Here is a 24,707-nt window from a genome sequence, read left to right as displayed (position 1 = left end):
GTTCAGGGTGTCTAGGTTAGGGGAAGCATTAATCTAGGCAGTGATTTTTGTTTGAAAAGTTATTCCGCTCGAACCTTGAGTTCATGGCATTCCTCCTACTTCTATTCCCAAAATTATTTTAGGTCATGTATTTAGTCCATAATTTTCTAAAAATAAAATAACATTATTTCCTTCTTTGGGATGTCAGAATTTACCCCTTGTGACAACCAAAAACATCCTGGGAATAATCTCATTTGGCACCAAAACAAATGATCACATCACATCAGTGGCTCCCTCCCTAGGTGTCAGTTCCGTCCGTGTGACCAGGGCTTCTGGAGGCTTCCTGCTGATCCTGCTGTGTCTGGGTCCTTACCATCCTTGTATGCAGTGTGCCACTGCCCAGGCAGGGCCCAAGGTATGTGGTTCTCTGCCAGGAAACAGATGTAAACTCCTGTGACCTCCCTTTTCCTATAAAGCCAGCTTAGGTCTGTGATTTGTATAGATCACAGCCTTAAAGTAAGATTACTACCCCATTGCCAAAATACCCAGAAAAATAATAGTATCAAACATTATATCATCATTCAGATGATAAATCAGAAACACTGCTCTAATGTCATGCACATTACATCAAAAAAAAAAAAAAAGTCTATAAGAGGTGAAGTGGTCTTCACAGAGTCCAGCCTCTAGCCTGAACTTCCTGTGCCCTTTGCCTGCAATGCTTCCCACACCCCATTCTTGCTTGACTGGCTCCTTTGTTCAGTCACGTTTCAGCTCAGAAGTGGTCTCCTCAGCTCTTCTTTGAACACCTTATCTACAGTAGTTTCTTCTCCCCAGTCCCTTTTAATCAAATCACCTTATTTGATGTCCTAATACTGATACCTGAAATTATTTTGTGTATTTAGTGGTTCAGTAGTGCATTTGTTTTGTTTTGTTTTTTGGTCTCTTTCCACTAGAGTTAAATTCTACCAGAGAGGGAACCTCATCTCATCTGTCTTGTTCACCCTGTATCCTCAGCAACAGGAGCTGTGCCTGGCATAATGTGCAAGCTTAATAAACATGTGCTGACTATGAATAAGAAGAAAGTGAGCAGTGAGTATTCGCTTAATAAATCCAAATCCAAAATAAATTTGCTGGCCTTTACTTGGGCTTTCTTTTGGGAGTGGGGATGACGATGAGTTTGGTGGCCACAACGAATACTTCGAGATGGTAAGGTTGGCTCTGAGAGACTGTGTGTGGTATGGAAAGAGCCAGAGTCCTGTCCTGCTGTTTACAAGATGTATGAGAATTGGGACATGTCCCTTAATCTCTCTGAGCTTCAGTTTTGTCATCTGTATAGTAAATTGTTTCAGAGGATCAGTGTTAACAATTAAATGAGACAGTGATAGCACACAATAAATAAGTCAGTTCCTCCTCAGCCTGTCCCTTAAGGCTGTAAAAAAGAAGAGGCTGTCCAGTGGCTCTGGGAAAGTGGTCTAATACTTTTTTCCATTCGAGCAGTCACCTTAGCAACCATGATGACTGTTCACAGAGATAACGTCTACCTGCTGTCTCAGGGAGGCTTAGCCTACAGGCCAATTTTAAAGTCCTGAGTACATTCTCAACACACTAAGCACAGGTCTACCTTGCAGGATTATTAGAGATTTATTCCTCTTCTCAACTTTGCATCAACTTATATTAAACTGGGGTGATGTTATTTCACAGATAAGCTTATAAATCTGTTTTAAAGAACTTTGGGTGCTGGTTCTGATGCAACATGTGCTACTTCTAGGCTCATTAAAACCAGAACCTTCAAAGGCATAAAAAAACTGTGGTCTCCAGGCCTGCCAGAGACACTTTTGGTGACATTATCCTTGACAGCTATTTGCCTATTTAAATACATTGAATTCTTCACATTGAACTTATTCTGTCCACCCATTTGTTAATTCAACAAGCATTAATTGAGTGCCAACTGCATGTCCAGCCCTATGACTCAGAGTCAGCATATACTGGTACTTACTAAGCACCGTGCCTAACCCCTTCTGAGCATCAGGTCCTTCAATCTGCGTTTCACCGAGGTTCTCCCCACTGAACGCTGAAGCTGGAGAGTTCACATAAATTGCTTAAGTGGGCAATCAAGGGTGGGTCAGCACTCTGACCTAGGTCTTCCTGACATCAAACCCCACTCTGCTAGTCATGGTACTCTAGTAAGTGGTCCTGCAACATGTACGTGGTACTCTCCAAGGTGACAGATGCTTCCAGGAATTAAGAAGACACAAGGTTGGGCTGTGATCTTCCCCAGGACAGGAGTGCCATCTTACTCTTTAATACATTTCCAACCCCCCAAACCATGCCAGCAGCATTTCCTGAACTGATGATGGGCATGTGGCTCCTGTTCTCAGGCATATAGTACAGCCAAATACACCACCTGGTATGAAAGACCTTATAATAACAACATAAGAAGACCAAGACACAAAAGTGTACAGGACACAAAAAGGTGTGAGTGATTACAACAATGGAATGGGTTTGACTTTATAATCAGGAAACAAAATGAGGAGACTGGACTAGCCCAGACATCACAGACTCAAATGCTTCTAGGGATCCAGTAGGTAATGTGAACAAATGAAATGAATCAGTTAGGCCAGGTGAAGACTGGTCAATGGGAAAGTGCGTGCCCTATCTAAGGAGCCAGAAGGCCAATGGCATGGGAAAATATGGATCTAGTATTGTCAGCATGTTTGAATTTTCAAAAGAAGCCGAAAATATCTGTTTTTTGATGTGAAACTTTCCAATTTTAAAATACTGGGCAGTAATTCATAAATCAAAAAAATACTTTATGAGCCAAACAAAATACTTCCTTAGGCTAGACTTGGCTAATGATCCATCAGTTTATAGTCTTTGGATCAGACTATATTTCATAATCTTTTTCACCACCAAAGACCCTAATATGCCCTCAGGGGGCTTCAGAATTGGAAACTCTTTGTCTAACAAATAGCATTTTTGAACATTTAATTAGTTTTCTTGTATGAATTAAATAATCAATAACTGAAAAATTAGGTCAGAAGGAGGGGAAAAATAGCTAACATAACTTGGCCCTGTTATAGTCAAATTTAAGATTTCCCATTACGATTTTTGAAATACCAAAAATAGTCCATAGACTTTTATTTCTATCTTCATAGATCCTCTTGGGATCTGAGCACCCCTATCAGAAATCACTGGACTAAATAAACTGAGCTCTAAGATCTGGTGGCAGTGATGCATAGTGGAAAAATGTAGGAATTTTGTTAGAACTGTACGGAATCCTAGCTCTTCAACTTACTAGTTGAGTGACCTTCAACAAATTATTCAGCTTCTTTTACTTGTTTGCGAAATGGAAATACGTTGTGATCCATGTTTCTTCCTCACCATCACCATCTAATTAAAAGAAGCACCCCAGTTCATGTTCTAATGATTAGAACAGTTCCACTTCCAGAATTAACAAAACAAAAGGCCCCTTATCATGACCAGGAGCCATGATGATATAAGCATACTCATGGAGAAGCATGTATTTATTATCTTCCATCATACCTTTCACCCAAGGAACTCTAAGTGCTTGATGACAGCCTTGAGATATAAAGGTGGAGAGCCAGAAATTCGGTGTTTATGGATCTTACCTAAAGCCATGGCCTGCCTTAGGTAAGCAGATGACAGAGGGTCTATTCCAAAGCATCTCATGTTAAGTGCCAAACAAAAAAACTGTATCTTTGTTCCCATCTCTAACATAATTCATTAATAAATGAACTCATCTGTATGGTACTTTACTATTCACAAAATTATTCAATGCACATTTATTATGTGCTTCTTACAAAGCACCCAGGGAGGCTGGTGAGGAACAAGTCAACCCCATTCTGTGAATCAGGGAACAGCTTCTAAGAAGTGAGAACTGTTTGTAGTCACCAAATTAGTAAGACATTGGAAGTAGCCCTTGTGATTTCAAATTCAGTTTTTCTCATATACTCTGGCCTATAACAGGTCACAGCAAATGAGAAACACGGTTGCTTCAGGAGCCATATGTTAGTTAAGGGATCATTATTCTGTTTATCTGGAAATCTTGGGTGTATAAGAAATGGAACCTGTCTGGGATGGACACTAGATATGGCCACTTAGGGGTACTCTCTTGTCTCATTACCAAAAACTGTTAAGAAAAACTAAATTGTCATCTTAGATTATGTACTAGTTTGTTTCTAGGGTAGCAGAGAAGAATTTCATTGAATTTTTCCCAATTTACTCTGCTGCCCTACCCCCTCCTTGGGGAAGAGAAATCCTACAAACCACATGTCTCCTCCTCCACCCCCACATATCCTTTTTACTGAAGCTGTCTGGCTGAGGTATGACCACCTAACTCAAGGGCAGCTAATGAGTAGATGTGAATTAGCTGGGTTTTCTCTCGAGACTGTGATGAGGCAATACTGAATCCTGTAAAAGAAAATTGCTATAGCTGGGCTCCAAGTGGTGCCAGGGTACACCAGAATTATAGGGGAAGAGGAGGGACAGAGGTAAACACAGGAGGCTGCTTTGTCACGGGGAAAGGGAGGCAGGAAGGACAGAGAGACATAGGATGGAGCCCGAGAGTCTTAACCAGCTCCCATTTCTGTCTTCACCAGGCACAGAAATAGTTCCTTCAATTGGGTTCTGTGAAATGCCCCACATCCTCTCCATGCATCACTGTGCAATTTATCTGAACTAGTTTGTGGGTTTCTGCTCCTTACCAGCAGTCTCTAGTAGGAAGCCATAGTTACAATACAGAATAGCTGAAAGGCTAGAAGGCTGTGAAAAAGAAACTAAATTTCTTTCTTTTAGATTGCACAAAGAGGGAGAGAATGAATGAATGAACAAATGAAGCTTCCAAGTTGAACAGGCCCCCAAATATGCCAAATTTATTTCTATTATGTTCATGCTCTTTTTAGAACCAGAATGAATGTTGGCGAAGCTCTCTTCTTACAGAATAAAACACAATGCCAACCAAGGACTTAACTAGTGATTATAGCAGTTTCCCCTTGTGAATGAACCATGGCTCAAAGTCCCCTTGTAATGAACAGAGATTACTATTCTGATGTCCATTCTTTACCCTCCCCCAGTCTACTTCCAGCTGCTAAGCTTTGTGCAGGTTGCTGGTTTGAGTGGGTTACCATCTGTGACATCTTCCAACTTGCTACAAAGAACTAAAACTAGTTACTTTCTACTCTGCCTCCCATAGCACATAACAGTCGTCTCCACATGGTTCACACTGGTATAGTGTAAATTCTCTGCTCATGAGTTCCATTTCTCCACTGTGCTGCAAGTGCCTTGAGAGCAGGTCCATGGCTTGTTCTTTATTTCTACTGTGCCTTGCACAGTGTTTGGCACACTTGCAGGTGGAATAAACCAATCAATGCCCATTAGTTGTGCCTCATGGGGGGATTCCTGGAGACAATAATCAAAATTTTAACCTTTTCTGTAACAGATCAACTGAGGTCACAAGTATGCACACAAATTGGTTTAACCATTTCAACTGAGTGAGCCTATTATTTTAAGAAAGCCTACGGGTAAAAAAAGGGGGGGGGGCAATATCATGTCAGGATTTAAATATCTGCCAGTTAAAAGGTGTATTTCAAAACACTGCCTGGTATTGGATATAGGAAAGAGGCTGAAAACCTCAAACTTATTAGATACAACTATCATCTTTGTGAGCTTCAACCGCACAATAAATTCAATACTGAGAAGTCAAAGTAGCCATTTAACTGAAATGACCAAATGAAAAAAGCAGCACACCCAGCAGTCTGGCTGAAGTGGTTAAATGCCAGGTACAGAGCTGGATGACGGTTCCTAGAAACACAGCTTCCAGGTCAAGCAGACACCGGTCGATGGGAACACAGCTTTGTCCCTGAACTATTACCTATGATGCAGTGAAGAAGGTCTCCTCTTTAATGGCTGCGTCTCCCCCCCGGAAAAGCTGAGGAAGGGGGCTAGAAAGCCATTAACAACTGTGATGTGATGCCAGAAGTGTTCTGTTGAAGGTTATGGTGTCACTTATTCACTGTATTCTCATTTCAAATAAGGAGAGCAAAAGCTTAAGGAGCTAAATTGCCATCAAGGTGCTACTTTTGTTAATGGAGACTCAATAAAATGCCGTGCTGACCGAGAAGGATGGGTGTCTGAGGCTACATGATACATGAGGTGCCTCCTGTCACTCCTGCCACTATATCCAAGTTTTCCAAATCCTACGGAAGGAGTGGCTTACTTTATCTAGTAATTGATGGAGAGGCTGGAACAAAGGCTTATCTGGGTCCATTGGAGGCAATTCCTTCCTAATCTGCTTACTGCAAAGGAGAGCAATAGTGCAAGGAAGGCCCATCCTGCCTGAACCAAGTGATCCAAGAAAGCAAAAGAGAAGAGAGAAAGCTATGGCCATGCTGTCTTTTCAGTGCAGTGATTGTTAACATATTAACCCTGCACAGCAGAGAAGATAAGCCAAGTAACTGCCAGACTCTCACCAATCAGACAAGTTACCCTTCTTCCCAAGGGAAGGCGTGAGTAAAGACTAAGAGAGGCATAAGCATGCCCTCGAGAGGAAGAGTTGGCAGAAATTTCTTATTCTGAGGATATATGGGGGTGGGGGAAATAAGTTTTTTCCCTAAAGAGATTCCCAGGCTGACAGTGTGAAGATGTTATCATAATGTGAAATACACTGGAAGCATTTGAGACACCAGCATACCAAAGAGAAACATCATGCACAAGGCTACATAAGTCCCATGACCTCGAGGCCCTGTGTGTCCACAGATCCCACTTTGGAGATGAAAAACAAATCTTATCTCCTGTTTTGGGTTCACAACAAAGCCCAGGAGAAAGTGAAGGCTATGAGCAGAGGCACAGGGGCAAGGCAGATCACCTCATGGGTGGAGACACATGCAGAAGGGACTTCCTCTCCAAATCAACCTTTCCTCTCAACAGCACAGCTCCCCACAGTGGTCTCCTAAGACAAGGACCCTGGAGTTTTACAGCCATAGAGGGATAGAGCCAGAGGAACCTCAGGGGCTACAGGAGACTCAGGCCTCTCCTTTTATAAATGTTCGAACTCAAGCCCAGTGAGGCTCAATGACTTGTCCCAGTTTACATGAGGAAGTAGTGGCCGAGGGAGGCGTGGAAGCCAGGGTTCCCAATTTAGCTCCAGCTTTCTCCTTTATTCCTCAAACACAGCCATTCACTCTATCCTCTCCATCTCCCTGGCCTAGCCCATGTGGCCCGCTGCTCCTGTTCTGATCCAGGTCTAGAACTTCAAGATCTTTCACCTGTATCACTGCAACGATGTTTGGGCCAAGACTCTCCTCTCCATCTGAAATCACTTCATACACTGCCCCAGCTGCAATCCCCTGCTCTGCTGGGGTAGGGTGCATGGTTTTGCCATTGCTCTTTTCCCTTTGCTGGCATATTCCACATAGGAGCTACTCTTTAGCCTTGGTCTTAGAATGGAGAAGGGAGCAGAGCAGAGCTAAGGCTTTTCCACAATGGTCATGCAGTGAGAGGAAGAAACATCTGTCGTTTTGCAGCCATTGAGATTCCAGGGGCATGTGCATTCCCCAAGCACTTAACAACACTGCCTCGCACCAAGAAGTCACTCTACAGACATTTTTTGTTAAATGTGTAAATACATCATCTCACTAATCCTCACAGTAACCTTACTTTAGACACTACCAGCATCTCCATCTTGCAGATGAGAAAACCAAGGTCTAGGGAATTTAAATAGTAGGACTAAGGTTCTAGAGCCACTGGTTATAAGGCTGGAATTTAGATCCAGAACCTCTGATCCCAAAGCCTGGTTCTGAGAACTCTGAAAACTGCGAGAGTTGGAAACACATGTTTGGTTTTTAATGATGTATTATCTCACTGTTGTCTTATTTCTTCATATATTACAATCTTGACTATTTTCCACCATTTCCTCTTGGTTGTAAAGCAAATGGCATCCTACCACAAGCCTAATCACCTGAGTAAGGCTTGGGAAAGTCTTGTTTACTGACTGATGTTAGCTAATTCGGGGCTAGAGCTCGCCTTTCTTACTTCTAGTCCTCTGGGAGCTAGAAATCTGGCTTGCTAACTCCACACCGGACTCAGACCTCCAGCAGCAACATCTTCATTGTAAACAACCTTCAGGTCTGATGGAGATATACCCTTTGAAGGAGGAGATCACTTCCTTCTTCCCAGATGCCAGCCCTATCACTCAAAGGCAGGAAGGAAGAGAAATGCCTTCAAGAAAGATTGTTTTAAAAGAAGGAAGAGGAAACAGCCAGGCCTCAGCTAGAAAAGGAGTCAGAACAAAAAGTCTGTTTATTTGGGGAAATATCTTGCGATGATACATCTGAGTTTGTCCCTGCTTTTCCAGACCACAGCTTGCACTAAGGCCAGCTCAGATAGGCTGCTATTCTCCAATCCCATCATGCACACAAGGCACACAAATCTGCAGCCAGATGGGCGGCTGGGGTGGTGAAGGCAACTCTGCAAGCTATTACTCACCAAGAACAGGCAAAGGGCACTGCCCAAATCTCTCCAAGGGCTCTCCTACCACAGTCCTGAGAGCAGTTTACTCCTTCCCAAGCTCTCCCTGACCTCGGAAGGCCCAAACACAGCAGACAGGGCAAGTGTGCAGCTTTAAATGAAAACAGCAAAGAAACTAGCCTTGAATAATCAGGGTAAAACCCCTCGTTAGAGCAGATGTCCACAGGAGAAATTTCATTTATTTAGTATTTATTTACTAAATACTTTAAAATGTTTATGTATGTATTTATTTCAGCGCAAGCCTACCATGGTGATTTGAGAAAGCAGTAGAGAGGTGGCTGCACAGATGGCTCTGGTTCAAACCCTAGCTCTCTTCCACTTACTGGCTGTGTGACCTGGGGCATATTATTCAATCTTTCCATGTTTAATTTTCTTCATCTGGAAAACAGAAATGGTAAGAGCCTCTGCCCTTAAAGGGCTATTGTAAGAATTAAATGAAATCATGACATGTAACACCCTTAGGACAGTGCCTGGCACACAGTAAGCCTTCAATCAGTGTCAGCTATTATGGCCATGATCATTATTATCTAAGCAATGGCCAAGGCTCTTAAGTCCTGGTCAGTCCTGGTCATTTTCCAAGTCTGGAACAGGGCAAAATATTGCTCATGTATACCATTAGCAATGCGTTACTGAGAGAAAGAAAAATCAAGCACAGATGTTGCTGTTCTGCAGTTCATAGGTTCTTGGTGTGACACAACATTCAGCCTACTTACAAAACAGAGAAGAAAGTGCTAAGTCCAGAGATGGACCATAAAAACCAGAGAGAGGGTCAAGAACGATTCATGGAAGAAGAGGGAACGGAGTCAGGCCCTGAAGGAAAGGTAGGAGTGGTATAGGTTAAAAAGCAGACAGATAGCTGAGTCTCAGTAATAGCAGAGTGCTAGAGGGACAGCCAGAGAAACTGCCACTCAAGAGGCAGCATGGTCACTGGCCCCGAGTGTGGCACTAGATCCGGAATAGGAGTGTGTCCATGAGGCTTGTAAGGAGGCTGACTTCCTGTGCTCTTTATTTACTTGAGCATTCTTTTTCTTTTTTAAATAGGATTGTATTATTGTGTTTTTGGTTTTTTGGGGTTTTTTTTGTTTTATTATTATTATTATTTTTTATTCATAGAGACACACAGAGAGAGAGGCAGAGACACAGGCAGAGAGAGAAGCAGGCTCCACGCAGAGAGCCTGACGTGGGACTCGATCCAGGGTCTCTAGGATCACGCCCTGGGCTGCAGGCGGCGCTAAACCGCTGCGCCACCGGAATTGCCCTACCTGAGCATTCTTATAAGAACTTCTTCTCTACTAACTTCTCCTTACCTCTCCGTCATACACCTGAAAGATTACCACTAACACCAAGCCTGAAGGTTCAGGGCAACGTTCACGTACATGCCAAGTGCTTAGTACTTACTAGGCACTTAGTGAGGATTCAGTAAGTGGATTCTATTATCATGTTACTAAGTACTATTCTGACATAGATCCAACGTTTGTAATTTGATTCAGTTAAGAAAGAACTAAAGGACCTAAAGCATTAGCAGGAAGGCATGATTCTCTAGGTAACTACTTCCTCTAGGTACTACCATTGGTCTGGGCCATCAAGCTGACCCCAGAACTGCTCCAGAAGTATGTAACAGATCCTCCCCCTAGCTACACTGCTTCCCCGCAATCTGAAGATATTAGCAGCAGCACGTTAGGCTCTTGAAATAGTGCTCTTCACCAACAAACAATCCCCCTGTCCTTCTTTTGAGTGAAAAACTAGATTTTACTTATTTGGTAAGGACCGTCATTGCTGCAGGATTCATGCTACAAGTGTCAATGCAACTTACAGCAAGTAGAAATGTCACTGCCTTACCGGTCAGCTTCTATTGAGCAAGAAACAAGTGCTTATGTAGGTCAGAGCATAAGCAAGACGGCCCCTTTGATAAGGTATGGGAAGAAGGAGAAGGATGTTGGAAGTACTGAGACCACAGAAAGGCTGAGTGGCCGGGGGCAGAAAGATAGCAGAGTATGAGTCTCTGAAAGGATCCCTAATTGCCTGCAGTGTCAACACACAGTACTTAAGACAGGAGGGTTAGTTCCTCTAAATCAATTTGGTAGCTGCAGAGGATGCAGCTTGCTCATTCCAAACAGCATTAAGGTTAGATCTGGTTGGAGAAATGACAGCGTTACTCATTTATTTAAACACGGGCAAGTTCAGAGAAACAAAACAAAACTGAATATAATGAAGAGAAGACTTTCCTATCATTAAGAGGTAGCCCTGGGTAAGTGAACTGTTCCTAGATACTTTAATATTTGTTGGTTCTAAGCAAAAAGTATGATGCATAAGCATTATTTTCATAGTCATTTGGGAAGCCTATGGCTTGGGCAGAGTGTTCTTTTGGCCAAGGTTTGAGGATGAATGAAAGGGCCAAGGCTTATGATTTTAACATTGCCCGAATGGTCTGTCAAGCCTTATGGGTATAGGGCTCCACAGCAACCTTGAAGAAAAGGATTTAAGTTCCTTTACCAGCTGTCCTTGAGCAGATCAGGCTCTCAAAGTCAGATACAAGCTTTTTTCTCTTCCACGTCTTTTCAATGAGCATATACATTTGCTCATTCCATCTCCACTTGCTCCTCCCACTCTGAATCCTATGACCCTGTCGCTATCCTCATTCTGCAGTTTTGTGGACCACAACAGCAGACCCACAAATAACAGCTGAAGGGACATGACCTGACAAGCTGACAGACTCAGATTGCTCTTAAGTGAATGTAATGGTTTCCTATTCCAAGACACGGTTCCCTCCACAACTCAGAAGATGGATTTTGCAGAGCTATTTATCCATTCAAATAATGAACTGTGTGCCTGTGATATTCTAGGTACTGAGAATATAGTGGTGAAAAAGGCAAAGCTTTTACCCTCATGACACTTATTTTCTCGTGGGGAAGAAAGAAAATATGTTAAATACATAGTATATTTTCATGTAGTAACAAGTATATGCAGAAAATCAAAGCAGGGTAAGAAATGGAGAGCTAAAGAGGTGATATTTTGGCAGAGGCCTACAGAAGGTGAGAGAGTGAGCCATGTGTGAAGGTCTGGGTATGAATCTGCGGGCAGAAGGGAACACAAGCACAGAGGCCATGAAGTCAGAAGGAACACCATGCCTGTTTAAAGAACAGTAAGAATGCAGTGAGCTAAAGTGAGAAATGGGGTGAGTGACAGACATGGGGAGGATGGAGAGGCAAGTGGGAGCCATATCTTGTGTGACTTTATCAGCTCCTTTTCCCCGTTACTCTGATGCAAATTCCAGACAGGACAACTCATACTGGAGCATTCTGAATGTACAAATTACATGATCTTTATACCTAAAAGATCATTCTAGGGTCTATGTGAAGAATGCAACGGGGGAGGAGGAGGAAGAGTGAATAAGGGTGGTGATAAGGGGAAAGCAGAAGGATTCCTGGTGAGAAAGTTTATGATTGGACCAGGATGGTGGGGTGGTAGTGAGAAGTCCTTGGATTTGATGTATACTTGAGGGCAAATCTGACAGGATTTGCTGATTAACTGGACAAGAAGTGTGAAGAAAAGAGAGATATTGGATATTATTCTTAGGTTACTGCTTGAGACATGATGATGCCATTTACTGAGAAGGAGAAAGTCAAGGGCTGAAGCACACCTGAGAGAGAAGAGAGGACAAGTATTATGTTTTGAACCAAAGCAGCTGTGAAAGCACAGAATGTAAACAAGAAAGCCTTACTTCAAATGGGGCTGACTCCTGCCTCTTCCAGCTATAGCTGGGAGACCCTGGACAAGTCACTCTTTCTCATCCAATCTGCTCAATAGGTAACAGGAGGATAGCAAAACCATCTCTCAGGCTAGTCAGAATAAGGAAATGAGATGTCTGTGTGCACCCTGTAAATTGTAAAGGTGCTTAATCAAGGTCAACTTTCTTATTGCCTTTATTACTTCTGGTAAATGTTTATTCATTTATCTTTAAAAAATCTGGTATTTAAGTGAATATATGAACCTTAAGTTGTAATACAATTATGTCTTAACAAATACCATTATAAAAACACTCTATCATCCAATCCTGTTTCATTTGTTTGGTGCTTTATACTTCTGAAGGGCACAGAGCATTGTTTCCATTTCTTGTTTGCCTTTCTTACATACTATCATTCATATATATATTATCTCGCCCACTCCTTAATACAAACAGAGTGAGTGCGAGGAAAGTTAGAGACAGAGAATTCCACTGAAGGCCTGACACCTTGGTCTCACTGCCTACTTCTCTTGACCTTTTATTTTTCTTTAAAGATTTATTTATTTATTTTGAGAGAGAGGGAGAGAGACAGCAGGAGAGAGAATCCCAAACAGACTCTGTGCTGAGCATGGAGCCTGACACAGGCTCTCACGACCCTGAGATCATCATGATCTGAGTTGAAACCAAGAGTCGAATGCTTAATTGATTGTATCACCGAGATGCCAGCCTCTCTCTTGGCCTTTAAATGAAAATACTGTGATCCTGGTATAGAATCCATTTAGTGTTAGTGCTTGGTCATATCAAGGAAATTTCTGAAATAGAATGCTGAGCAATTCCATAATTATTATTGAAAAAAACTGTAACTACTCCAGATACAGCACTTAACAGTTTGTAAAATACTCTTATTTTTTTTGTTCCTCCCAATCTGTGATAAGCACCTGATTGCTACTGGATGTAAGAAGCACTATCATGTGACAAGAGGACAGGCCTGATTTCTGTCAGTGTATAAACAAAAAATGACCTTGTTCTGCATTGTTTTATATTTAGTAATGCTCCTTGTCATTATCTGATTCATTCCTTCATTCAACCAATATTTAAGGGTTCACTTTGTACTAGGCAATGTGCTGGGTGCTTGGTATAATTTGTACAATTTTTTGTTGTTCAATAGTGGAAGGAATTACACTAAGATGAAAAGAACAAAAACCTTATTTACGACGGATATCTTATTTTTAATGAAATTATAGACATCCAAGTTGTTTTCTTCATGTCAATTTAAAAATATGTCCTAGTGGCCATTTCTAGGCTTCTTTTTCCCAAGAATGTGTATCAGCTTCAATTATTTGTACCCCTGATAACCACACTTCCAATTGTACTGGAAACAAATTACATCAATAGTAACAGTCCAAAAATCCCAGTAATTTGAAGTGAAGTACAATAAGGGAGAGAGTTCAGCCTGAGAGGTGTGGACTCCTAATATATTGTATTATCTCTCTTCTACCCTCTTTCTGGGTGGCAAATCGTATCAGGTCTCAGCATAGAGTGGAGAATGAGCTACATTGCTCCAGTTGAAGAATGCTGGTGTTTCAGTACATTTATGTGACAGGAATTAAAAAAACCTTATAATAAATAAGTTTGGGAAAACAGAGGCAGGTCTCATCATCACAGGGCTTCTCAAACTCTCCATTATACCATGGTACTGTACCATGGCAACTCCAAGAGGTGGGTCAGTCAGCAGCATGCGCCACACTACTGGACAATGGAATCCTGGTTTATAAGAATAAGTCAACAATTCAAATAATTAGCATTCAGTCTAATATACCTGGGAAGCCTTGCATTGGGGGATTTCCATTTATAAGCGCATATAGCATGTTTGTTTGTTTGTTTTTTTAAGTAAGCTGCTGATTCTTTAAGCTTGCAGAGAGCTGAGAAGACAGAACAGATGTATGCCCCTGAAATGTGGAGGAGAGACCAATCACTATGTGTAAACAAGGACTGTTTTTGGTTTTGACTTCTATAGCTCCAGCAGCTAGCACTGCCTGGTACATGGCTGACACTCAGTAAGATTGGTTAAATAAATGATAAAGGGATGAAACCTGTAGAAAGGAAAGGAGGTTATGTTGATTTCAGTTTGAGTGGCCACACTTTTTCTGTCTTCAATGATTTCAATTTCCATATCCAGACTTCAAGACAGTGCTTAATTTATTTTCTTAGAACAAAAGACTGAGAATTATTCCAACAGCCTTTTGCATCATGACCCTGTACTAATCTAATAAGAGAAAGGTTACACTGCTCTTTGTTGATGAACAGCACTTTAATGAGATCTCCTTGAAATAATCCCACTTCTATTATGCAGGCAAAATTACATTTTCCAGTATAATTATTGTGTCAATCGAACTCCCAAATTTTGATATTAATTGTTTCACTTGCAAAGGCAACATCAACTTATTAGAGTTTGTTAAAACTCTGGAAAATTGAAGGGAAGCTCATAGTTTTAAGTAGTGATTATCAACCAATACTTCTCTTTTATTCTATCTTCTGCATATTTTCCTCCCAGCCAGGACTAGGCAAGCAAATTTTATTTCTCATAATTGGTTTTAAGAGAGAAACCAATGGGTTTCTTTAAAATTGTTTTTATTTTTTTAAAGATTTTATTTATTTATTCATGAGAGACACAGAGAGAGAGAGGCAGAGACACAGGCAGAGGGAGAAGGAGGCTCCATGCAGGGAGCCCAATACAGGACTCGATCTTGGGACTCCAGGATCATGCCTTGGGCCGAAGGCAGGCGCTCAAATGCTGGGCCACACAGGCATCCCTAAAATGTGTTTTTAAATTATATACCACTTACATTTCTCAATCCTTACTTGAGACTCTAGAATTATAAACCTCTTCTAGGACATGAAACTTGATTGTTTTGTTGAAAACTGTATTTCTAGCATCAAAGACAATACCTGGAATGAAGAAGGTGCTCTGTAATACTGCTGGATAAATGCTATGTTTCTCTTCCCAGAGACTTCTACTTTTGTTGTTGTTGTTGTTGTTGTTTAATCTCTACACCCAACATGAGGCTAGAACTCACACCCCTGAGATCAAGAGTCACATGCCTTCCTGATTGAGTCAGCCAGACACCCCCGAGACGTACCATTTTAAAGTAAAAATCTGTCCCTCTCTCCCTGACTCTCTTTCTCCCTCTCTACTCATCCCCATCTCTCTCTCTCCATCTCTCTCTCTTCGTGCTAGGCTCTGTAAGGATTAAATGAGATAGATAATCCATGTGGAATGCTTAGCTTACTTTCAATATTACAATCTCTGAGGACTTATAGACTAACACCCACGATGATCAAGTACCTCAACAAGTGCATCATCCCTACACATCTTCCTTTTACACTCTAATAAGCCAGTTCCCCTCATTCCATTCACAGAAGCAGGAACTCAAAACAAGTATGCTTTGTGTGCCCTGTCTTCTCCCCAAGCACAGAATTCTTCCCGCAGAGTTTAGATAGCATTTCCAGACTGTTTCTGGTTGGGTGATATAATTTAGGCTAGTTCTTCATCTAACCCCCTGCACTTCTCTTTACAACCTATGTAACATTCTTCTTTCCTCACCTGGTTCCTGAAAGAGTCTTGGTTGACTGGGGACTTGACCCTTCATTTCAGTTTATCAAAAATTCCTAACCAGAGGGGATGAGTGCTGAATTCTAAGGGCATGCTGGGCTGGAGCATCTGTGCCTGGCCTTTTCATCTATGCAGCTTGCTGGTAATTGCTAAGTTTTCCCTCCTGAAACAATTATCCCCCCATTTCTCTCCCTGCCCCCACCCCACCCCCCAGTTAATTATCAGTTCTGGAATTAAACATGCTCGCCTCTCCTGCCGTTGCCATGACAACAGTTGGCCTGCACCTGCCACTGGGTGAACAGTGGCTCTTTTAGAAGAGGCGATGGCAGTTGCTGGCTCCCCAAAAGCCAGGGAGTAAACTCATGTTTACCTGTCTGGGGAAAGAAGTTCTGGTTCATTCCACCTTACGCATTTTCCTGGCAAGCTCCACCTCAACTTCTGTCTCAGGCAAATTGCTTGTTGTCATTCAACAAAGAAAATAAAAGAATTTCCTGATAAAAATGCCAAATCCCTGTTGGCTTGTCACTTATTCCCAGCTAAGATGTTGGAAGATACGAATCTTGCATCTCTTGAGAAAGGCAGTATAATGCAGCGGTTGAAAGCACAGAATTTTAAGCCTGAGAGATCTGGGTTCTAATCCTGATGGACTCACTTTCTGACTGTGCAACTATGGCTTAATCACATAACTTCTTATAATATCGATTTCCTCATCTGTAAAAAGAATAGGATAACTAGAGCTCACAGAGTGGTTCTGAATAATACATGCAGGTCTAGCTCCTATTTATAATGTTCAGCATAGAAGCAAGTATCACTACTGCATCTGAACAGTTGTTAGCCCTGGACAACTGTAAGAGTCAGGGCAAAGCTGGCAGCTCGGTCAGCTTTCAGTGGTCCTCATCTGAGTGGCAGTACCTGTGCAGGTGGCGTGCAACAGCATGCTGGCCCATAGCATGTAGACCAGGAAGTGTCGAGAAGCCAGGAACAGCTGAGAAATGCTCCTCTCCCCACCTTCCCTGCAACTCTCACAGCTCCTCCTTTTCTGGGCTGTGTTCTTCATACTCAATCTCACTTTCCTTTAAATAGAATTGATGGAACCAGGGGGGGAAGGAGACACGTACTCACCAAGGAAACAAAATGCTTTTCTGTTTCCAACCACACTGCAACCTACGGGGAACAATTGGTGTGGTGCTATGGAGTGGGGGGAGCGAGGCATATATATATAAAAGAGCTTTTTTTCCCTGAAACCCCTGTTTGTGGATAAAGAAATATTTCTTTTATGAACATACAACCACTCGTAGTTAGATCCTAGGTCCAAACAGGCACAGGCACATACATGAATACTGGTCCTTGGCAAAGACCTCACTATTTAGGGTACCCAAGTTTTACCTCAGTCTTTGATCTCTCTTAATGTTCTGAAGCTACCTCCCTGGAGCTCTAGTTTTAAGAGACCTACATGCATTGACTCTAAACTTCACACCATCTTTAAAAGAGAAAAGAAAAAAAGAAACACAGAAACACACCAGCTTCTGCTCCTGGCATCTGTTACAGAAGCCTGCTGTGGGTTTCTGGGTACAGAGGCAAATGCAGTTCAGCTACATGGAGCTACAAAAAGGGGGAAGGATGGCAAAATGGAATTATTGACCTCTTGCCTGCCTCTCACTGGGAGGAAGTGAGAAGATGCTAGAGACTAGCAGGTTTCTCCTAAAATGAAAAAGACACCACTAACAACAATTTTGCTGTGTCTGCCACAGTTGAGAGGGCATAAGCAATGACATCAAATTTAGTTATTCTTAAAACACAGACTGGAGTTTTGTGACTTCCTAAAACGGATTCTGTTTAGAGCCAGTCCAGAATGGCTATGAAGACAAACAAGAAAGAAGAGAACTAGGCTCCAGTCAGACTCTTTAGCACCACATCTAATTCAGGGACAAATGCAACATCGATGTAATTCCTAGATTAGCTTTTAAAAAATACCTTTGGTCTTAAATCTATCTGGAAAATGTTGGGGCTTTAGTATTCCTGTTCTCTATTAATTTGGAAGGAACTAGATAACTACTTGCCAAACCTAACTTTAAGTTTGAAGAAGGCAGAAGCTGTCAAAATAGGGGTGTAAGATACAAATCAAACAAACAATTTTCTTCTTCAGCTACTTTAGCTCAGTTGCTTGTTTTTCATCTAAAAAAAGAAAGCCAAAAGGAGAACACTTTCAATGCTTCATAGCATACTTATCCTTTAAGTATAACAGGATGTGCTATTTTGATGGGGAAACTAAGGCACAAGAAAGCAAATAATTTACCTACCACAATCATGAGATGTGGCCACAGGAAGAGCCCTGTAAGATTCAGGATTCTGTCCACTTCTTCTACAGAAAGGACAAAGGGGTAGTACAAACCTTTTTTTTTTTTTTTTTTTAATTTTTTTAGTACAAACCTTTTGGCACCTCAGCACAGCACCTGAGACCCTCTACACGGTGGTCAGTCCCATCTCCTGCCATAGCCCAGGCATGCAGTGGCTCACCATTCCCCACACAGCACAAATGTGTGGGGGCATGCTGGTCTCACTGCATGGGTGCCCTTCTGCCTAGAAAAGCCTCTCCGTTTTCCACACTCTGCAAGATCCAGCACAAATGCCTTATCTTTCCTGATTCTCTATTCTGTGTTGGTTGTACCCTACTCTACATCCAACATACTCATTACAGAGCACTGCTATGGTTAAGAGTCCACATGCTTGAGTCAGTCTATGTGAGTTTGAACACTGGTTCTATCAATTTTTAGCTGTGCCATCTCATGTATGTATAACTTCTCTGCACCTCTGGGTACTGTATTAACCACATATTAGGACTGATATGAGAAATAAATGAGATAATATATGTAAAAGTTTCAAGGAAAACCACAGCATGTAAAGTGACATTCAGGGCCCTTTTACTGGGCTTTTCCTTTCTCTCTTTCTTTTTTAGCATTATGAAGCCAAAAAAGGCAGGCAGATGTATGCTAGAATACAGGCTGCTCTTAGCGAGCATTTCTAGTGTGAGACAGATGGAAGTAAACTAGAGGCACCTTGGCTGAATTTTCCAGCTGTGAATGGATTCTCTGGTTATATACACAAAATATAATAAAGTGACTATCACAGGTAAATTTCTGAAAAGCAACTACTTTAGCAAAGGAGGATTGCTTTTATTATAGATAGGCAGCATAATGCATAATGTAGCTTTCTCCCTGTCTGGATGGGTAGAGGATAAACAATCAACATCAGCAGGGGAAACAAAGTCAGCTCAGGTTCTGAAACAGGGAAATGTGATTAAGAGATCCTCTATGCTGAAGGCCAACTGGGCTAGAACCCCACTTCTGTATAACAAACAGTCCTGACATCTCCATTCCATGCCACAAGTATCAGAGTCATGTTCTTTGGCTTCTAGCTAGGTCTTCTGAAATGAAGACAATGCAAAAACCAAACCAATAATTTGCAGAGGACAAAAGAAACCTAAGTGTATCATTGACTTAGTTCCTTTTTATGTTTACAAACTAAGTTGTCAAGAAGAGAAATGTAGTATCTAAGAACATATGGTTATTACTGGGGAAGGGGAGAGTACCTAGTATATAGCCCAAAGAAATTTTTTTTTAAGGAAACAAAATTGAGAAGATTTTTAAAAAATCCATTTGATTACAGAATCTAAGGCAGATTCTTTCCATTCCATATGTAATATAAGACTATTCCTTCACACAACGTTAGCTCAAAAACCTGGGTGGGGAACAAGGGAAAGAAAGGCTTGTGTTTACAGGGAAATAAAAACAGCTTACACAGAGGCAACGAGGTTGAATGACTAGCCTAAGGTCACACAGTCAGTCTCAGGCAGACCAAGAATAGAAGGTAGGTCCGCTGACTCTCCTTGAGCTCCTCCTACTCCTTCAGAACTCACTGCCTGTTTGATCACAGAATCAGCATGGGTCAGATTCACACTGATCTCAGCAGGAGCTTTCTGCCTGAATAAGAGCCAGCTCTGAGGATGAAAAATTCTACAGAAGTCCCAAATATGGTTGTTACTATTAAAAAGCCATTTTCCTCTAAGTTAAAAAAAAAATCACAGAAAATCTCAATAGCAAATCAAGATTTAATATTGATCTTGCTCCTTTTTTCCTCTGAGCACAAGAGTTTCAGGGTCCTTCCCCCCCTGACTTCCTCCCACTACAAAACAGCTTCGAGGCAGCAGATCCTACTGCCACCCCCTCTCCTCGAATATATATTACTTCTCAGCAGGCTCCGGCAGGAGTTGAGGAGCCAATCTGTGAGGGAGTGAACACAAGATCTCCCATAATAGCACAGAGAAGACAGAAAATTGCTGCCAAAAGTGTAAATTGCTTTTTTTTTTTTTTTTTTTTTTTGCTTGGAAAAAAAAAAATCACTCTGGGCTTCAAAGACACCGTCTTAAAAGATGACTCCATGGTGGTTAATATCCATGTTCTACACATTAGGATTTTTGCTCCTCCACACCTCCACGAATGCTTGCCATCTATGTAACTGTAGCACGGATTTGAAGAGTAAACCACCAAAGGGCAGGGGCAGCAGGAAGGGAATTCTGCAGGGTCAAAGGAAGGCCTGGCTGCCTGCTCCCAAGGGAGTCTGAAAGTACTCCGTTAGCTGCTGACCCTGAAAGAGCACTTTGTGAGGGGGAGATGAAGAAATATCCCTTTATAATGACAGAGGCTACAGAGAGAGAGGGAGCTTGCAGAAAACAGAGGCCCTAGCAATTTAATGTCAAAGTAAGTGAGACCTCCCAGATTAGAGGAATAAGAGCAAAGTGATCCTCTGAGGTGTATGCATATGAATCCTCCTGGCTTTCTTTCAGGGTCAACGGAGAGAGATGCACTGGCCGATGAGGGCAGATAAGGGCAGATAGTTCAAGTGATGGTAGAGGGCATGAACCCTGAAGCCAGACTAGATTCAAATCCTAGCTCTGCTACTTACTGGCTCTGTGATCTAGGGCAAGTTAATCTTTCTGAGCATTAATTTCCTCATTACAAATGGGATAATAACTACATCATAAGCTTTACATGAGGACTAAATGAAAATAGATATAAAGCATTGTATACAATAAACCTTCAGTAAGTGATAGCTATGATTACTATGGTTATTAATTAGCAGGACAACTACACAATAAAATTCAGGGCCAGGAACAGACATGACCAATAGCACAATACTGGGATGTCTCACTTCAAATGGCTTGGGGAGTCAGAACCAAAAGGAGGAAAGAAAGCAGAGAGGCCCTGGCTGGTAGGAAGGGAGGACACAAGCTCTATCACAGGCAAATTCATGTCCATGGGACAGGGGTTTCCCTTTGTTCTTTCCTTTGTTCTTGTGGAGAGTGGCTGGAATCTAGTCTCCATGGACTTCCATGCAGATGGTGGAGAAGTGGCTGAGATGGAAAGAATGCCAGCAAAGGAGACACGGGTATAATAATCCAAGAGACCTGGATAGAGAGTTTTCTGATTCATTTTTCTTCCATCCCCTGTGCAGGCACACCCACACTTCCCTTCTATCTCCTTTACACATCAAACTCTAATTCAATATTGTCAGAAATACAGAAACCTCTGGAACAAAACTCTGGCTTATTGAAATGGGAAAACGTGGATCTTAAATGAGAGAAATTTCAGATCAAAGGCAATCTGCCCTGAAGTGTTAATTGGAATTAACTGAGCCAAATGGTAGTTCAACACAAACTAAGAATGGAACCAACAAATACAAAGTTTAAAAAGAAAATCTGACTCCATCGAATTCTTTCTGTCAAATTCAAAGATGCTCTTCATTGTACCAAAGGGTTCATTGTATCAAAATGAGGGTTCTGCAATTCCTGGTCCAACAGAATCCCTGCTGACATCCACGATAGCCTGGTGCGAGGGAGACAGCTTGACATCGTGGTTGCTAGTAAAAAAAACTCTATGCTTCACGACTATCTTGTCAAAATGACATGAAGGTATCTGCAATTAAACTTTAAAACTAGCATCTTCTACTAAATAGTATCTTTGACATGAGTTAATCTCTTCATAAGGTCCCTGTATTATTCTACTCAACATGACTCAGACATGTAACTATAAAGACAAGTGTGCTCATTCTCATCAGGTTCCTCCAAGCCACATTTCCATCTGCTAAGGTGTTTCATTATATTGGTCGTCTCTAAACGCTCTTTCTGGGTAAGAAGGTCTAGGGCTCTGCTTGGCTTCGATTTTAAGGAAATTTGGAGTCTCTCGAAACCAAAAGTCTGTGCAAAATGGTAAAAACCTGGTCAATGACTGGAGAAGATGCGGATTTAGGCTCCCATCATCACTACTTAGTCTAACTAGTCTTCCATGCTCTGGTGTTAATCTACTTCCAATTCAGGCAGGCAGAGGAGACTCCTAAAATGCCAATCTACTCAGGTTAATTCCTGTTTGCAATTCTTTAATACTTTCCAACTGCTGGCAAATTAGAGCTCAAACACCTTAGAAGGTCTGTAAGGCCCTAAATGATCTAGATTCTTTCTTCCCTCCACTCTCCTCTTGTCTAGAGCTTTTACAACACAAGCTGTCCCCTCTACCTAGAACCCTACACCCTGCCCCACCTTTGCCTGCCTTCCCATCCTTCAGGGCCCTGTTTATATACAACCTTTTCTGGTAAGCCTTCCCTTATCCTCCAAGACTGACTTAGGAGCCTTCCTAAAGCAGCCAAAACTTCCCTTAATTATATCACTTGTCCCACAGTATAAGGACCCGGTGATTGTTTGTTTATTCTACAAGGACAAGAACCACATCTGTCTTAGTTATTACTATATGCCCAGTGTATAGCACAGTGCCTGACACACAGCAGGTCATAAGAAAAGAAAGGAAGGCAGTGGAGGGAAGGAGAGAGGGAGGAAAGAAATGAACCACAACTCGGAGAGAGCCTGTCCTGAGAATGGCTGGAAGATGAGATTCAAGAAATTTCCTGAGGCTCTGCAGTTCTAAAGTAGGATGCCTATGGCTTTAGCCACAATAGACAAGGAGCTAAGGCTGAGAACCACAGTTCCCAAGGTAGAGAAGCACCAGGAGATGCTGATGTGGGATAATATTTGGCACCAAGAAATGGACAGAGGGTGTGGGGATGGAGAAGGAAAAAAGAAGAAACTTTATTTGTTGGTTTATAAATAAAACCTAGAAAGAACTGAATTTTGGTTCCAGTAAGGTAACCTTGGACAATTCATGTACTTTCTTTCAATGAGAATTTGAACTTGGTAAGTGATTTTCAAACTGAGTTCTAAGAAACCCTAGGTTTCTGCAGAAGCTCCTCAGGGTCTATTGGATTGAACAGAGAAGACTTACCAGTGAATGTGGCCCCCAACTTTATTCAGAGTAAAACTCTTTGTATATTGAGGTTCTATCTAAAGCTCATTTAAAAGGGCGGGGGGGGGGGGGCGGCATTTCTCCTAAAGCTAATGCTTAAATGGCAATGGCCTAAATGAACTCTCTGATACCTCCAAGCCTGAATAGTCCTTGATCCTAGGTGACACAGGGGACCCACGTGGACGTGTTACTTTACTTTGTACAAATGCCCCTTGATTGTGTTGACAACAAAGCTGCAGCATCTCCTAGAGCCTGTTCTCACTGAGCAGCATGACAGAAAAGGTAAGGAAACCAAACTCCAGGTTTACTCCAAGGCTGAGGCAATAATGAAATATACTTTTAAAGGTGATGGTGTGGGCAGTCCCGGTGGCTCAGCAGTTTAGCGCTGCCTTTGGCCCAGGACATGATCCTGGAGACCTGGGATCAAGTCCCACATCGGGCTCCCTACGTGGAGCCTGCCTCTCCGTCTGCCTGTGCCTGTGCCTCTGCCTCTCTCTCTCCCTCTCTCTGTGTCTTTCATGATTAAATAAATAAAATCTTAAAAAAAAATGTGATGTGATAGAGAAGCATCTTTTTTTTTCCTAAACAAAGTTAGGAAACATAATATCTATGACCTAGGATTCGAGGTATCAGTGGTGTCTCAAGTCAGAAACAAAGAATATTGGATCCAAAGCCCATTAAAAAAAAAAAAAGCAATCCAATTCCAATCAAGAAAGAACAATGCAAAAGTTTATCTAGGCGGTCCACCTGATAGCCTAATTACCATTCATATATAGTGCCTACTCTTCTTAACAAGGTATTCTTAAGTTACTGTCATTACATACTTTAAAGTCTACCTTTATCTGAAGGTTACAGGCAGGAAATGGCACAGATGGGGAGGGAGATGGGAATCTTACAAAATAAGATTTTCAAAGCCCTGGCTTAAGATGTTGATCCCTTTTCTGCACTGTTCTTTGGCTGTCCATATTTCATGGAGCATTAAAAGGCCATAAATGTCACTCTACTTCAATTCTGAGAACAGACAAGCAGCAATAATGTGATCTTACCTGGGTCCTTCCTCGTCACCCTGAAAGAAACAGAAAGAAACAGCATTAGAAATCAGCATTGGTAGAGACAGATTTAGACTTCTTTCTTTTCCCTCTCCTCACGCAACCTGAAGGCAAGGCTCGTGCATTTCCTTTAACAGAGACAAACCAGCAGATGTCTAAGGGCTAAAACAAGGGCTAACATAATCCTATGCTCGAACTGCCCAGCGGAGATGAACTGATAATTTGCCTTTGCAAGCAGTTAAGTGAATGTACAGACCTAGGAGGCCTAAATAATAGCCTTGCCTTTTTATTTGTATGGCTGGCAGTATTTAGTTCTGAGCAAACTGAGAGCCCAAAATAGCAGCAGGTCTTAGGCAAAAGCTGACCAGCTCCAAAAGTATCAAGCTGTTTCCTTCAAAGACTCATTTCTGCCTTGGTCTAGCATTTTTCTCTTCAAACATGAACATAGC

The 24,707-nt window shown here is 41.9% G+C and overlaps 1 protein-coding gene across 2 annotated transcripts in view; it reads right to left on the bottom strand.

Annotated features, from left to right (window-relative positions):
- The window catches only part of TRIM44 (tripartite motif containing 44), a 108,627-nt gene that overhangs the window by 27,543 nt on the left and 56,377 nt on the right, over positions 1-24,707 (bottom strand). Inside the window, exons 4-5 of one of the 2 annotated variants that reach the window (XM_072791130.1) lie at positions 24,256-24,275; positions 17,738-18,035 (exon numbers count right to left, since the gene is read on the bottom strand). In XM_072791130.1, the coding sequence (XP_072647231.1) occupies positions 18,032-18,035; positions 24,256-24,275 (24 nt within the window). In that variant the 3' untranslated portion in view covers positions 17,738-18,031. Of the gene's footprint in view, positions 1-17,737; positions 18,036-24,255; positions 24,276-24,707 lie in introns of those variants that run through there. The other variant, XM_072791129.1, reaches the window with a different exon arrangement.

The sequence above is a fragment of the Canis lupus genome, chromosome 21, assembly GCF_048164855.1.
Source record: "Canis lupus baileyi chromosome 21, mCanLup2.hap1, whole genome shotgun sequence".
NCBI classification, from domain to species: Eukaryota; Metazoa; Chordata; class Mammalia; order Carnivora; family Canidae; genus Canis; species Canis lupus.
This window is presented reverse-complemented; position numbering and strand designations above follow the sequence as displayed.